Source organism: Abramis brama (genome assembly GCF_963993115.1).
Source record: "Abramis brama genome assembly, chromosome: 19".
NCBI classification, from domain to species: domain Eukaryota; kingdom Metazoa; phylum Chordata; class Actinopteri; order Cypriniformes; family Leuciscidae; genus Abramis; species Abramis brama.
Genome location: NC_139981.1, coordinates 33,689,883 through 33,706,174, shown reverse-complemented (window position 1 = coordinate 33,706,174; position 16,292 = coordinate 33,689,883). Strand labels below are relative to the sequence as shown.

At 38.4% G+C, this 16,292-nt stretch overlaps 1 protein-coding gene across 5 annotated transcripts in view; it reads left to right on the top strand.

The window, feature by feature from the left end:
• Positions 1-16,290, top strand: part of LOC311069980 (neurexin-1a-like) — a 121,031-nt gene extending 104,741 nt beyond the window's left edge. For 2 of the 5 annotated variants that reach the window (XM_084093610.1, XM_084093614.1), the window contains 5 exons: positions 4,032-4,203; positions 8,473-8,562; positions 9,678-10,003; positions 11,983-12,070; positions 14,759-16,290. In XM_084093610.1, coding sequence (XP_083949736.1) covers positions 4,032-4,203; positions 8,473-8,562; positions 9,678-10,003; positions 11,983-12,070; positions 14,759-15,051 — 969 coding nt within the window. In that variant the 3' untranslated portion in view covers positions 15,052-16,290. The remainder of the gene's footprint in view (positions 1-4,031; positions 4,204-8,472; positions 8,563-9,677; positions 10,004-11,982; positions 12,071-14,758) is intronic. The other 3 variants (XM_084093611.1, XM_084093613.1, XM_084093612.1) reach the window with 3 other exon arrangements.
• The last annotated feature ends 2 nt before the right edge of the window (positions 16,291-16,292 follow it).

Below are 16,292 nucleotides of genomic sequence, written 5' to 3'. Positions count from 1 at the left end.
AGTTGTCCAGCTGACCTGGGGCCATTTAATCCCACCGCTCACAAGAAAGTGTTCATATATGAAGCTCTAAAAATGTTATTGACTGCTGTTTTAGTGCATTTCCGGCAAATATGGAGAGAATAAAGGGTCTCAATTAAATTTGTGTTGTTTCACATAGTTAGCGCAAAATGTCACATGACCAGAGCAGTTTAAGTCGTGTTTGCAACATCAGTAGATGACGGCTGCATCAAAGCTCAAACACAAAAGGGCAGTAAAGTATGTTAACAAAGACATTACAAAGATTTCTGGAACACATTATCTTTAAGGTGTCTAGTATTAATATATGAATTCACAATTATTCAGTTTTGTTGAGTGTGGTCATACAATGAGTAAAGATGAGAAAAATAAGTGTGTTAAATAACAAGGCTGATATAGGCTATGAAAGAATTTTCAGTATACACATTATCCCAACATAAAACACAATTTTTCACACTTTTCCATACAAATTTAAAAAAAATAATTATTGATTATTTCAAGGGGCAACTAATGACACATCATTTGGATATTTTCATGCCTGGGAAAAATTTGGGATTAAACGGGTTAATTTCAGCTATGTGGAGTTTGGTAGGAATTGTGACATTAACTGCAGGAAACTCAAAAGAATTGTTGTTTCTCAGAGAAGAGTGAGTTGACCTGTACCTCCCAATGAGAACGAGAGTCTGTCAGAGAGGGCAGCAGGGGTCTCACACTCAGGTCTCTGTCAATCCCAAGATGCCAAGAGCTGAGTGGGGAGCAAAGGCCAGTATATGTCTGCTCTGTTTACAGCCGACTGGCAATTCCAGATCCCAAAAGAGGAGGGAGAGGTGCAGACTAGACGCTGGTTAGTAAGATTGCGTCAGATGCATCCTCAGCCAGAGCTGCACCTGCATGTGTTCACAGGTGTCAGAAGAGATATCCCAGCATGCTTTAAACGCTATTTTGGAGCCACTTCTACAGGCGCTGGGCTGTGTTTTCCAGTTGGTGTACTGTTAAAGGCACACTATGTAAGATTTTTGGATAAAAGAATTCACTAGAACAGTGTTATATATTTTGTTGATTTGTGTACTTACATTATCCCATATGTTTCTAAGATTGTTTAAATCCAGAGAAATAAGCAGTTTTAACCAGGACACGGGCCGTGCGTCACCTGTCAATGACATCATACCCGCATTACCCTTGATTTCCGAATTTTTGTATTTTTTATTTTGTAGAAAACATGGGTTTTATTATGTGTTTTATTAGACAGGTGAGCAGCTGTTTGGATACATTCGACAGAAAACTAATCATTCTTATACAGCTCAACACAGTTAGTCTTATTGTTTAAATCTCATTTTCGTGATTTACCGCGAGTACCATATTTACCATTGATCTAGCTCATCTTGAATGACAGTGAATTCCCATTTTCATCCTTCAGGAACACTAGAGAAGAGATTGTTTGAGAAGTCAGGGTGAATGCTTTTTGCTTTCTGTCTGTCCTGTGACTGCAAACATCTCTTCAAGATAAAAAAAAAGTTCTGTTTGCAGTGGATATGAATCTATTAAATTCCAGTACGAGACTGTGTTGCTTTTCAGTTTTGTGCTCATCTGTGATTGATCATTCATCTGAAAGCTCTTTGCTTTTGTTTTGTGCCTGTCTGCCATCATTGTTTTTCCAGAGCGTGTTGTGCGTATGTTTATTCTTGCTGTGGCTCCGCTGGGAAGTCTGTCGCACGCAATTCCCAGCACACCAATTAAACACCTGGCCGTTGACACGAACGTAGACAGATCACATTACACGCCGAGATGAGACCGGCTGCTGCTGAGCATCTCATAGACACGCACATAAACCCAAGATCCCAGAACAGCACTGCGACTCTGGCACGCGATTCTGCCTCGCTCACCCCCACGTGACAATGAGTTCTCTCTGGGCTCATAAGATACAGTGATTATGCCATCATACGTACAGTCGACATTATTAAATATTTTGAGGTGTGCGTGTGCTTTCACTGTTAGAGCATCTCCTCCCTCTCTCATGACTGTCACTGCTGTTTCCATAGTAACTGTGCAAGTCTGTTCTCAAAATTGCTTTTAGATGTTGTGTCACCTGTATGGTTTTTACACTCTGTATTTGTAAAGAACAAACCTGTCTCATAAGAGCTCATTGGGTGTTACTGCTAAATTTAAACATTCTCACTGGATCAAATTCATTCTCAGGTAGCCTCACATGCTTGCTTAAAAATAATACATCCATAGGGACCAGAAAAAAATGTCCCCACAAGACCATGTTTTATTGGGACTTTCTATAGACATAATGATTTGTATACTGTTCAAACTTTATATTCTCTCCCCTTACACTAACCTGACTCCTAAACCTACCCATCACACAAAACGTTCTGCATTTTTACATTTTCAAAAAAAACATTACTTAGTTTGATTTATAAGCTGCTTTCCTCATAGGGACCAAAAATGTCCCCACAAGGACAATGATTTCAGATATTGCCATATTATTATATTATATTGCCACACACACATAACTGAGTTTTTACGTTTAATGCCTAAAATATCCAAGTGGTGCTCACTGCAGAGCCAATGGGTGGAGCTTGACTTCTAGCTCCCCCTCTCTGGATGTAATGGGTGAAGCTTGCTGTCTAGCTCCTCCTTTCTGGATGTAATGGGTTGGGCTTGCCGTCTAGCTCCCCCTCTCTGGATGTAATGGGTGGGGCTTGACTTCTAGCTCCCCCTCTCTGGATGTAATGGGTGGAGCTTGACTTCTAGCTCCTCCTCTCTGGATGTAATGGGTGGAGCTTGATGTTTAGGGTTAGGGTTATGGGTAGGGTTAAGCCCATTGAGTCTGGAGTGAGCAGCCTCTTAAATGATCTGTTTTTATAAATGTATTTCATTTAAGTTTATTGAGTTTATCAATCAATGAAATAAACAGACTTTCAGTCAAAACATGCTTCATGTTCTCTCCATACTAGACAAATTTGCCCTCAGTTATCATTCTTCTCTGAAATGATGTTAATTTTCACAAACATCTGGGCGTGATATATTAAATGAAACTGCATAAATTATTCCATCCTTTATTGAAACTTTAGCCATTTGTTGGTTTTTACGCAAAAAGGCACAATATCTGACTGAACTTTGAGCGAGAGAAAACAGATCACTCCATATCACTCACAAACGTGGTTCCTGGAAATCTACCCCATTTCTGCACAAATGCATCCCATTTCTCTGGATCATCTTTGAGATGTTTCTATGAGTCCATATGCTGCAATTTCAGTTGATTGGATTTGATTTGGAAAGGCACACACTTGTCTACATAATAAACCAACCAAATACAAAAAGCCATGAGCCGTAGTTTTAGAGGGTGTAAGGTGTAAATATTGATCATAAGTCTGGATGTAACTAAGCCCAATGCAGGACTTACACCCAACTTATGTAGACATCCAGCTGGTGTAACCGGCTTCAGGGCAGTGCATGACAACACCACCATGATCCAAAGCAAGAAATCAACAAAATAATGGCTTAAAAAGAAGAAGGTTAATGTTCTGGAATGGCCAGTTAAAAGTCCTGACCGTAACCCCATTAAGACGCTTCGGCATGACCTGAAGAGTGCTGTGCAATCAAAATAACCCAGACACGTTCAAACAGATTTGTAGGGAGGAATGATTTAAAATTCATCCTAAATGTTGTGCAAGTGCAGGAAACATTTGGTAGAGGTTTTTGCTGCCAAAGGATCTACAAATTTCTAAATTCAGTTCACATGTTTTTCCAGCATGCAGTCAATGATATATTTTGCTTTTGTGTCAGTCAGATTGTGTTCGTCTATAACTGACTTGATGAAGATCTGACCACATATTATGAGTAATATGTGCAAGTAACTGATTAAGTTATTAGCTTGATGTGATTAAAATTATTTCATTTTGTATATTGATTGTTAATTTCAAACAAATATTCCATGCTTGTTCCAGTTATATAATAGAGGGTGGCATAAATTATAATGTAACAACCTGTTTCTCTTTGTTTTTCTCCAGGTAAAAGGTTACATTACAGCTATATTTAATGTGGGCACAGATGACATCAACATAGAGGAGAAATCAAAGTTTGTGAATGATGGAAAATACCACATAGTGAAGTTTACAAGAAGTGGCGGGAACGCCACACTGCAGGTGGACGATCTGCCTGTGATTGAGCGATTCCCCACAGGTGAGGAAACACTACACCTGTCTGAGCTACACCTGTCTGAGCTGAACAGGTTCACTGGAGGATTTTTAGTTTGTAAATACTTTGAGTTTGTGTTTGCATTTGCATTGAATTCCATTTAATTCTGAACATGAAAACAGAATTAGGCTCTTTTCCACCTGTTAGTTAATTGGGTTAATGCTCACTAGGTCATTTTGGTCATTTAAAGGGTTAGTTCATCCAAAAATTAAAATTCTGTAATTAATTACTCACCCTCATGCCGTTCCAAACCCATGAGACCTTCGTTCATTTTCAGAACACAAATGAAGATATTTTTGATGAAACCCGAGAGCTTTCTGTCCCTCCATAGACAGTAACATCATTGCAACTTTCACGGTCCAGAAAGGTAGTAAAGACATCGTTAAAATAGTCCATGTGACTGACGACTGATGTGACTCCAGTGGTTCAAATATAATGTTATGAAGCGACGAGAATACTTTTTTCAAAAATAACAACTTTATTCAACTATTTCTTCTCTTCCACGTCATTCTCCTATGCTCTTGACGTAGTGTAAACAGTGCAGTGCTTCCTGGTTCTACGTCAGAACGCCGGCTCATTATTGGCCGTTTCCTGTGTCAGCATCACATGCTCATGTCGTGTGCTCACGTGACCAGCGTCGGCCAATAGTGAGGCGGCATCCTGGCGTAGAACCCAGAAGCGCGGTACTGTGTACACTACGTGAATAGTGTTGGAGATCTGACACAGAACAAAAGAAATTGTTGAATAAAGTTGTTATTATATATTCTCGTCGCTTCATAACATTATATTTACAGTCACATGGACTATTTTAACAATGTCTTTACTACATTTCTGGACCTTGAAAGTTGCAATGATGTTGCTGTCTATGGAGGGATCAGAAAGCTCTCAGATTTCATCAAAAATATCTTAATCTGTGTTCCAAAGATGAACGAAGGTCTTACGGGTTTGGAACGACATGAGGGTGAGTAATTAATGACAGAAATTTCATTTTTGGGTGAACTAACCCTTTAACAAGCTAGAAGGTTTTGACAACAGGACTGTTTAGAGGTGTTGGATTCATTTATACTTTAGAATTGTCATTCAATTGACTTGTTGCTAACAATTAAATGCAAAGATGGACTTAATCAGTCCCATACATAGCCAGGCAACACCCACATTATGAGACTGTGTTTTTTGTTTGTTTCTAATGATATTGTCAGCAGTATTTTTGTGTCACAACTGGAGTAATGAGACGTCTTTCTTTAGCAAGACATTTTAAATTAAGTTTCACAATTACTCACTTTTAACAAGTCAAACAAAGTTTGCCTTTACACAGCTGTTTAGGTACAGTAAAAGTTAAGTACATATTGAGTGAATGTTAAGTGAATATTCAGGGAATTGTATGGGTCGTTATACAGTACTGATGGTTTTGTGTTAACAAGATGCGTCTAAATAATCACTTAAAAAATGAAAAGCTATTGTCAGCTCTTACTTCGTGTTCTCTTGAATTGTTAACCCTACCGTTATCATAATTTTAGTAAACAACTGTTTATTGGAATTCCAAAATCAAAATTAAAGCCAGCATTAAATTGTCATTAAGACCTAGGGCCCTATCATACACCCCGCGCAATGCAGCGCCAAGCGCACCACAAGTGTGTTTTGCTAGTTTCAGCCCGACGCAGTTTTCATTTTCACGTTGCTCCACGTTTTAAGAGATGGGGTTTGGGGCTGGGTCTGTGGGACTGTTTCTGGGGGACGAGTCTGAGGGAAGAACAGGAGACAATGGTAAGGAGAATGCAGAAGACAAAAGGTAGGCAAAATAAAAAGTGAATCCCCAGAAACAGTCCCACAGACCCAGCCCTAAACCCCATCTCTTAAAAATGAATAAAGGCTGGTTTCTAAAGTACTTCTTCCTGCCTCTATGTATTAATGCTCATGGGTAGCCTAAATGAGTTCCAGTCAGACCGTAACATTAAGTATTTTACTGTTATGTGTCAACAAGATTCAACAAGACATTTTCTCCTGGCTATACCCAATGTTTAGATCTGTTGTGGTATTTATGCAAATTAGCACATACGTAATTAGATTATGCACCGTTTGTCCATGTTAACAAACCATTTCAAAAAACTTGTAATACATTGTTTGTTTGTCTTGATGCAAGTAATCAACTCAGTAATTTTCATGGTGATATCTAAAGGTTAAAATGTTTACCCTATTCAAGTAAGAAAAATAATGAATAGGCGTATGAATAGGATATATTTGGGTCTTTTTCAAAACTTTCCCCTAATGGGATTCTTCTGGGCTTTTTTTCCTTACTCAGGACATATTGAGGATACAAAATCAGTTGAGTTTGCCTCTGTTGCAATTTGTTCAAGGTTGACCCCCATTTTGGCTTAAAATGACTGGACTATAATATAACTTGTGAAGTAATTACTTGAGTAAAACTACCTATTAATCTACTTAAGTAATATTATTTCTCAATAGTTCTGCTTTAACTAATGCAAGTTATTTTAAAGTATCAATACTTTACTGTTCACATTATATGCCACTATAGCCCATATACACATTCATGCGACTGCACAGGTGAATTCTGTATTAATGCACCAAGATGCGACATAAACATCCTACACTTACATTATATTTACACAATATTTATAACAGTAGTTGGGTCATAGACCTAAGTCCTCAGCATATCAGCAACACGGAAGTTGTGTATATGCCATAGTGAGACTCCCTGATCACTTTTTGGTGCTTTTTGGTGTGGATCGGTCACACCTGAGGCGTCACTTCATGTTATCAGAGAACCAGGGTTACGTTACAGTAACCTAAAGTTCCCTGAATAGGGAAAGATCGAATGCTTTGGGAAGACGATTGTCTGAAGCTTATATAGAATCACTGCAGTGGTTCAAAGGAACTCATAGCAGATACGAAGGAGTATGGAAAGCTACACACCGTCTTATTCCCTCCTCAGGGAAGCAAGGTTACATACATAACTATTCTTCGAAGTAAAAAGAAGTTTGAAATACGATATATGCCGCTTTTATTAGGGTAATCCACAATCATAATCCAAATAACAGGCAGAAGGTCGAAACCACAGGGCAAACAATCCAGATAGCAACAGAGTCCAAGACACAGGCAAACAGGGAAATCCAGGGAAACGGACGGAAGAGTTCCCATAATACGGGAACCAGTTCAGAATTGCAGTGTAACACAAACAAGACTTTGTAATGAGTGACTGAAAACACAGCATATAAAGCAAACATAAAGAGTTAATCACACACAGGTGGAATAAATCAGACCATAGCCACGTTCCATTACAAGTTTGCGCAAAACTTTGGCGGTATTTTCTTAATGTCGATAAAAAAAATTTGCGATATGACACCGTTTCCATTAACCGATGTTATGCAGCTAAAACGTCATTTTTCAACCCTCGATAAGTCATTCCAAAAATCATGGCAACGGATGTTGGTAAGTTTATGTATATCGCAGCCACCGCGCTAGCCATTATTATTAATGGAGGAAGATGTAGGTGTGTTATCCAAACATTAATGGCAAGGAGAGCAACTTATATACCCTCATTCTTCTTTAAAGAATGATCGACTTTTACTACGCCAGGTGACCTGTAAATGCACAAAAACTGTTTCCATTGCAGTTTTGCAAAATATTCCTTTTTTGAATTGCCTGAAAAACCACCTCTCTTTTTAAAAACTTCTTTACGATATATGGGAGTTTTTGAGAAATTGATGTGTTTCCATTGGGCGTATTGTCAATTCGCAATTTCAATTTGCACAATTTGAAGGGTAATGGAAACGTAGCTCACAATGAGTCCAGGCAATGAGTTATGGGAAATGTAGTTCATGATGGGAAGGAAAAGGAGACAGGAGGAGTGCCCTCTAGTGGAGATCATGGTTATATTACGATCACGTTATATTAGGAGCCAAGGTAATGTAAACGTTTGCAAACAGCTGTAAATTTGTCTTGTAGAAAACATGAAACTATCTTATGCAGCTTCTGAAGGGCAATGCTAAATAATAATAAAAAATCTTAATGTATATTTCTAATGATTGTATAAATTCTGCATGGAGTTTTAAAACAAACATATGCGGTCAACTGTTTATATACACAGTATATAAACTAAAATTGAGTGTAAAATATAATATCTCAACTTAAAAATTAAGATTTAAAATCTTTTTATTTGAACAGCTCGAATAATCAGTTTTAAATTACCCATGATCTTGGATTGTAACCAATGAAATGTCTCTTTAAACTTTAAAGGAAGCATTGATAGCGAACGGCTGGCGATCGCTAGACAGCGATTCCCATTTCGACTCAGTCGAGTAGTTGACGAATGGCTACTCGACAAAGGTAAAAACACTGATAAAACTTAGAATAATTTTTAATAAGTAGTATGTTGTATGTAAAATAAACCATTTAAACAATAAATGAAAGCAATTTCAATAGATAAATGTAGCTTGTAATTATTGGACACTATTTATGTATTAATCTGTATTAACTAGGTTATGTCATAACTTTCGGTTAAAGGGACTGTAGATGTAAGTTTGAAGAAGCTTGATATATAAAAATCACAGATTTTTTAATGTAATTTAAACTTTTAAATGATAAAATCAATAATTTTGATTGTATAACTATTATTTAATTGTAGCATGTGTATTTGTGATGAATAATTAGATAATAGTAATAGATAGTATTTAGATAATAATTATACAATATAAATTAGCATGAGTCCCTTTAACAAAATGTTACATGCAGTTAAGAAAATGACTAAATATCCATTGAAATAAAATAATTTTGATGTGCATGTATAATCACTTGATCTTTTATATGAAATATGCCACTGTTGTTGTTTTTTTCTGTTGATTTTAATTGAATTATTCTTTAGTCTTCCTTTGTTTCATGATCATGCATTTGCATCCAACCCAACTCCTCTTGCTAAAAGGCATATCTGTAAATGTTCATTTGTAAATATTTCTATTGTGTTCACACACCTACACAACATTAAAATAAGATTAAAATCAGTCGTTTACAAGAGTGTAAAGTTAACAAGCCGTCTTCAGATTGACAGTTATCTGCCATGATGGATATGTTTTCAGAAACCATTAAAATAATATCTTTCCCCTTTTTCTCTAGGATTTCTGAGAGCTGAATATGTACAGTACTAGGCTTTACAAAATCTCACTGGAAACTAAACCAACTGTTCCCAGATGATATTTATTAAAGAGGCCTTTTAGCAAAGCACCACTGCTTAAATGCATTGCCAATGTTTTTTTCTGTTGTTTTATGTCTGTTTTCACAAGCATCCGTCCATGACGGCGATGATGATAAATTGTCGGGCATTTGCATTGGCCAATCCCTGAATAATCCACCTTTTTCTCAGGCGTGATTATTTTCATCACTCCATTGTTTGTCTCTTCGATCTGTGCTAAGTTTTGTTGTATCGCAGTGACTGTGTTCTCCCACAGGACGCCAGCTCACGATCTTCAACAGCCAGATGACCATCCAGATCGGCGGCTGGGAACGAGACCACAGCCGCTCCTTCCAGGGACAAATGTCTGGTTTCTATTACAATGGCTTGAAGGTTTTTAACATGGCTGTGGAAGGAGATCCCAACATCCGAATCGAAGGCAGCGTGAGGCTGGTTGGGGAGTCGCAATCTTCCTCCATTACACCCCAGTCCAGTGCTACGGTTCATCGCTCTGAGACCTCTACCTCAGTGATGGAGATCACCACCACCACCACCTCCTCCAACCACCAGACGAAACACCCCACACCGGGAGAACCCCAGCAGGTCAGCTGTCCTTACCAGTTATTTGTGTTACCAGTCCCATTAGGACTTCACAGGACTTTTTTCAGATTTTTGCAGCCCAAAATGACAGAATTTGTTGCGGCTTTTCTCAAAAATTGTGGTGATTTTTTAATAAATGCCGTACAACTAAACTAACCAAAGCATATATACAGAATAAAGAAAAGTCAGTCATGTAAACTGTTCGCCTTGACGAGTTTGTGCAGTTGAAAGCCCTCAAGGCAGCAGTGTCTTAAACTGTGTTTTCTCTGGCCTTATGTTTCGTTTGCCGAAGAGGAAAGGATTCTCAGACTGTCTAGATTTCCTTTGGGCTTTCATGATCCGTTCATTCTAAAACAAATGTCAAATATAGGCTCAAATCAAGCGTAGCGTCAGTTCTGGCAGGTCACGTTAGTCAAGCTCTCATCAGTGACTCTCAGCTGATCCTCTACCTGTAGGAATACGACGCCTATCACTGTATTCATATATAAGCTCATCAGTATTATCAGCAGATATCGCGTTTCTCAGGAGCGAATTACTCTCCTCCCTCCCCAGCTCCTCCTCTCTCAGTCAGGATTTGGCTTTCTGATTTCCCTTGAATCAGACTAAATTCTCGAATTATGTTGTACTTTAAAATCTTGAATTAATGATATCTGCGATACATTCATGTTGGTTCTGTTCTGTTTAAAGGGTTTAAAATTCTGTCAGTAATTACTCACCCTCATGTTGTTCCAACCCCATAAGACTTTCGTTCATCTTCGGAACACAAATTAAGATATTTTTGATTAAATCTGAGTGCTGGATCACTCCTCCATAGGCTTCTAAGGCATTATAACTTGCTGGCCCAGAAAAGTTATTAAAGAGATCGTTAATATAGTCCAAGTGACTACAGTGGCTCAATCTTAAGTTTATAAAGCGACGAGAATACTTTTTGTGCGCAAAAACAAACAAAAATAACGACTTTATTCCACTATTCATTTCCTTCTCTCTGGGCCTCGAGTTTTTTCACGTACTATAACTACGCAGCGCTTCTGTGTTGTACGTCACACGCATCACACACATGACCAGCGTCGGCCAATAGTGAGCCTACGTGTGACGTACAACACAGATGCGCTACGCTAAAACACTACGTGAACCAACTCGAGGCCCAGAGAGAAGGAAATGAATAGTGGAATAAAGTCGTTATTTTTGTTTGTTTTTGCGCACAAAAAGTATTCTCGTCGCTTTATAAACTTAAGATTGAGCCACTGGAGTCACTTGGACTATCTTAACGATCTCTTTAATAACTTTTCTGGGCCAGCAAGTTATAATGTCTTAGAAGCCGATGGAGGAGTGATCCAGCTCTCAGATTTCATCAAAAATATCTTAATTTGTGTTCCGAAGATGAACGAAAGTCTTATGGGGTTGGAACAACATAAGGGTGAGTAATTACTGACAGAATTTTCATTTTTGGGTGAACTAACCCTTTAATGGAGGTTATTGATGCTCTTGTTCATGCTAGACTGCATGGATGTGCAGGGAGTTCTCGCCCAGAACAGCACCATACCGCCAATCCAAACTGTATGCTAATTGTCAATCGTATTTGACGATAGTGGTCCTGACAGAAATATGATTAGAAAGGAGAAGACTGAAAGAATGTGTACAAATTATTGAGAAAAGTAAGTCTTTAACTCTGGAGAAATTCATAAATAAAAACACACTAATATGCATGGCAACAGTTTCATCTTTTGACATGGACAAGGCTGATTTTTGCAGTGGCTTCTGATTTATGTTTTGTAATAAGCCATTAAGTGTTTGCTTCTTTCCGCCAGTTATGGTCACTGAACGAGCGGCGCGTTGTTGTTCCTTCAAAACTAGACACAAAGTACATTTCAGGTTCAGTGATGTGATCTGAGGTTAGGTTTAGTGTTAGATCTGGCAATGAGGGATGATTTGTTGTATATTTTTTTTAATTCAGCCTCTCTTTCCTTTATCATGTTTCCCAGACTACTGATGATCTGTTGGTGGCGTCTGCCGAGTGCCCGAGCGACGATGAGGACATCGACCCGTGCGAGCCGAGCTCAGGTGGGTTAGGTTAGTCTTCTCTTTATTATTACTTTTCTTTCTGACCGTAGCCACGTTTCCATTACCCTTCAAATTGTGCAAATTGAAATTGCGACTTGAAAATACGCCCAATGGAAACACGTCAATTTCCCCCCAAAAAAAAGACAATTCGAAAAAGAGATATAAAAAACTGCAACGGAAACAGTTTTTGCGCATTTACAGGTCAGCTGACGTACATGATGCGGTGTGTTTGGACAGAAGAAGAGACAGAGTTCTTTATTAAACTCATAAAAGACAAAAGTATTACGGGAATACTGGATTCTAAACAACAAAGAAAAGCCACAATTTATCAAGAGCTTGAAGCAGAAATGAGGAGAATCTCCCAGAAACTCCTCATATGAGCCGCTCTCAGTATAAGAGTCTCTCCTGGATATTAATGTTGAATAACACGCATACGTCTCCATCATTAATAATAATGTCCAGTGCGGCGGCTGAGATACATAAACCTGCTAACATCCGTCGCCATGATGTTTGGAATGACTGATCATGAGAGGAAAAAATTACATTTCAGTCGCATAAAATCGGTTAATGGAAACGTCATAATTTCGTAATCGACATTTATTATGAACATTTAAAGAATATCACAAGTTTTGCGGAACTTTTTTTTGTGTCAGTCAATCTCTTGCTGTTTGGCCGCACTTTCACCTCAGTAGTTTTAGTTTTGCTGTCCCTGAGAACATGTTGAGCTCTGTTTTACAAAAGGTCAAGTGACTGTTATTTGTAAGCTGTAATGAAGCACGAGATCTAATTGAGACTGTGCAGATTCAGGTGTATGGAACAGAGACACAAGCTGTTCAGTAAAACTTTTATTTTGCCATGTTTCATTAAAGAACCTTCCCCTGAAGTTCCTTCATACAGACACAGCAATAATGTTCCCATAAAAAGGATTTTCAAACTCAACTTTTACTTTTAACTCTATTGTACTTTTATAACATTGTGTCTGTATTTGGTATTTTTCTGGTGGCTTATATCCAGTGGTAATAGGCATATTTAGTGGAGTTTTGTTTGTGATTGTGTTGTTTTTTTATTAACAAATTGGTTTACTCCCTGCTTCCACCTGGTATTAAGAAGCATTTTGGTCGATCGGATCACAAGTGGCTGACGTTACATACAGGGATCTAAAAATCTTGAGCTTGTCCACTTTTATCCACTTCCAGAGATAGTGGAAAATGCATTAGACCGGATTGCTTTTGTAGTGTAAACGCTCATGTGGTCGAAAGCATTCAAACATCCACAAAAGCCCGTCCGCTCTCCGTCTACTGACCTGATGCCTAAACATTATGGGAAGAGCGATAGCCAGACGGGATTTAAACGTTAGCATCTAGAGACACAAGTTTGGTTTGAAGAGGAAAAACGTACCAGGCACAATATTCTCTCACCATTCCTGATTTCAAACACACACTCACAGCGTTCGGCTGGTCTTGAGTTTATAAGAACAGAATTGTGTTCTGTGTGTTTTTCCGTCGTCTCCAATCGCGTTCATATGTAAATTGCATGAGCTTATTTTGTCCATTAGATCGAAAGATCTGAAAAATCCCATACATTTACCCGCCCATAGACCCTCCCCTCGAATAAATCAGGACAGAAGTGGTTGAAAGTGGACAAAAGAGACAGTAAAACACGAGGTGTAAACGGGAATGTCTCCCTCGTCTACTTGTGATCCAATCGACCAAAACACATCTTAATACCAGCTGTAAAGAGGACCCGAGGGGACAAATCATAGTATAGTCACGAGTGAAGAGCTTGACAATGTAATGTGTGTCAGCAGCCATTCACATTTGAAAGGACATAATTGTCCTGAATGTTCAGGTTTTTTAAAACCGGATTTAATTTTCAATTGAAACGAAAAAATAAAACTAACCTGATTGCACAAGTGTTCACACCCCTCAACTAATACCTGGATGAAGCAGCTTTTGCTTTTAAGCAGCCAGTCTTTTTTAATAAGAGTCTATCAACTTCATTGGTACATTTTTCAATAAATCTGCAGTGTACAGCCTGTTTCAAGTCATTCAACATGTTTTGATTGGACTCTGGTCTCTGACTGGGCCATTCTAACACATTCTTCTTCTGCCGAATTCATTCCTTTTTTGACTTAGTTTTGTGTTCGGTGCTATTCTAGTTTATCTTCACCTTTGTAATAGAGGCCAGCAAGATTTGTGCCAAAATGTGTCAGGTTCGGTATTGAGGCCCCAAGCGCACAGTTAGATCAACATACTTTATTAAAACCCAGCAGACTTCCCAGTCACAGGGTGAACTACGACCAACAGGCCAACGATAAAAGCCAACAAATGGTAAGAGTTTATTTGTTAGAAGGGCTGGAAGGATTATAGGATAGAGGAAGATGAGAAGAGCAGTGCACAATGAGTTTGTGCTGATGCCAACCTCCAAAAGCGTTTTTGTAGACGATATTAATGTTGTTGGGAAGTGAGGGTTAGGGGAGCTTGCCTTTGAGGCTGCAAACTTGATACTACAACAAACTTAAGATACTACAATAGACCGCCAGACTTTCCAGAGTTTAATGTTGCTGCTAAACAAATATGGAAGTCGAGTCATTGGGAAAAGGAAGAGTTTGCTCATCTCTTTTCTTTCAAAAACAGCTGTTGGTAATTGGGTTATTGCTGTTATATAAACTGACCCTTGGTGTTTTTGTTTCTCCAGCTAACCCCACAGGCCCCGTGTTGAAGAGCTATCCGGGTCAGTCCGAGGTTTTCCACGAGAACAGCAGCACCACAGGCATGGTGGTCGGCATCGTAGTCGCCGCCGCTCTCTGCATCCTCATTCTCCTCTACGCCATGTTCAAATACCGCAACCGCGACGAGGGGTCGTACCATGTGGACGAGAGCCGCAACTACATCTGCAATTCAGCCCAGTCCAACGGATCAATCGTGAAGGAGAAACCAATGGACAGTTGTGTCAGTAAGAGCAAGAAAAACAAGGAGTATTATGTGTGATTCTGTTATTCCTGGTCCTTACGGGACCTCGTTTCTTTTTTAAGTTCAAGCACAAAAGTCAAACATAAGCAAGATATCAAAACCTGTGGAAAAAAAAGTCTATCTTAAACAGTGATGCAGCAAAGAAAATGTTTTCTTCAATATTTAATCATTTCTTCACATTGGAATGGATGAGAGAACCGGATGATTGCCACTTGTCCAGCTGGAGAAAGACAAGCTGATTAAAAAACCCAAACTGACCCATCAGTGATGGAAAGATTGCCATTATCTAGATGGACAGGTCCTCTGTACTCTGGTACTTTGTAAATGAGCTCACAGGGTTTTTTTTAACAAATGCAGGAAGGGGAATGAAGAGCAAGTAATGAACTGACAAACTGTCTTCTTTTGTTTGTGTTTCTGGGAACTTTGCAATGATGAAAAAGCTGAAACAATTTCTCAAAGCATCACTGAAGAACGAGAGAACAAGAAAGGGAAGACGTCTCTCAGTGTTTCTACTTAAGTCTAATATACAGCTAATATGATTTGGACAGCTGATGGTAAAAGTGGGAAGATGATTACGCCGTTGCACATTATCTTTGGCAAACATGGACATCTCAGTGAACATGGATGCAACATCTTATTTAATATGTTTCCATATGTTTCAAATGTGTGCTATTCTGGACTGACAAAATTGTGTTTTATAACCTGCTGCATAAAGAATGCAAACTTTATCTACTCCTCGGCAGAAAAGACTACGAAAGAATTTTGAATGTCATTAAGATATAGATGAATTTATAGACGAGATCAATGATAGCATGTTTTTTTCATCATGTTACCCACAAATTGTGTTCTAAATGATTGTTGATCTTTGTGTGTGTGTGTGTGTGTGCAGGTTCATGTTTTAGAAGGTTCTCTGAAAGACATGCAAAGGAATGAAGTCACATCCATCCAAAGATATATCACTACCAATATACTCACAAACCTGAATTATTCTCAGCCTATAATGACACGTTCATTTGAACACACACCCTCAGAAACAGGACAATTTGATCTATGATTACATTTTGTCTTGTGTGTGTCTGTCCGTCTCATTTCCTACTTTTAGAAGACAGGAAAACTGATTTTGAACTAAACACAATTTAGATCTGTAGTATTTTTTATACAGTATTTTATTTCATTTCTGAGACTTTCCAAAATGTATGTATTAAAATGGTTTTGAAAAGTTAATCAAGCAAATAAAATATTACCCAAAGTAAATAATT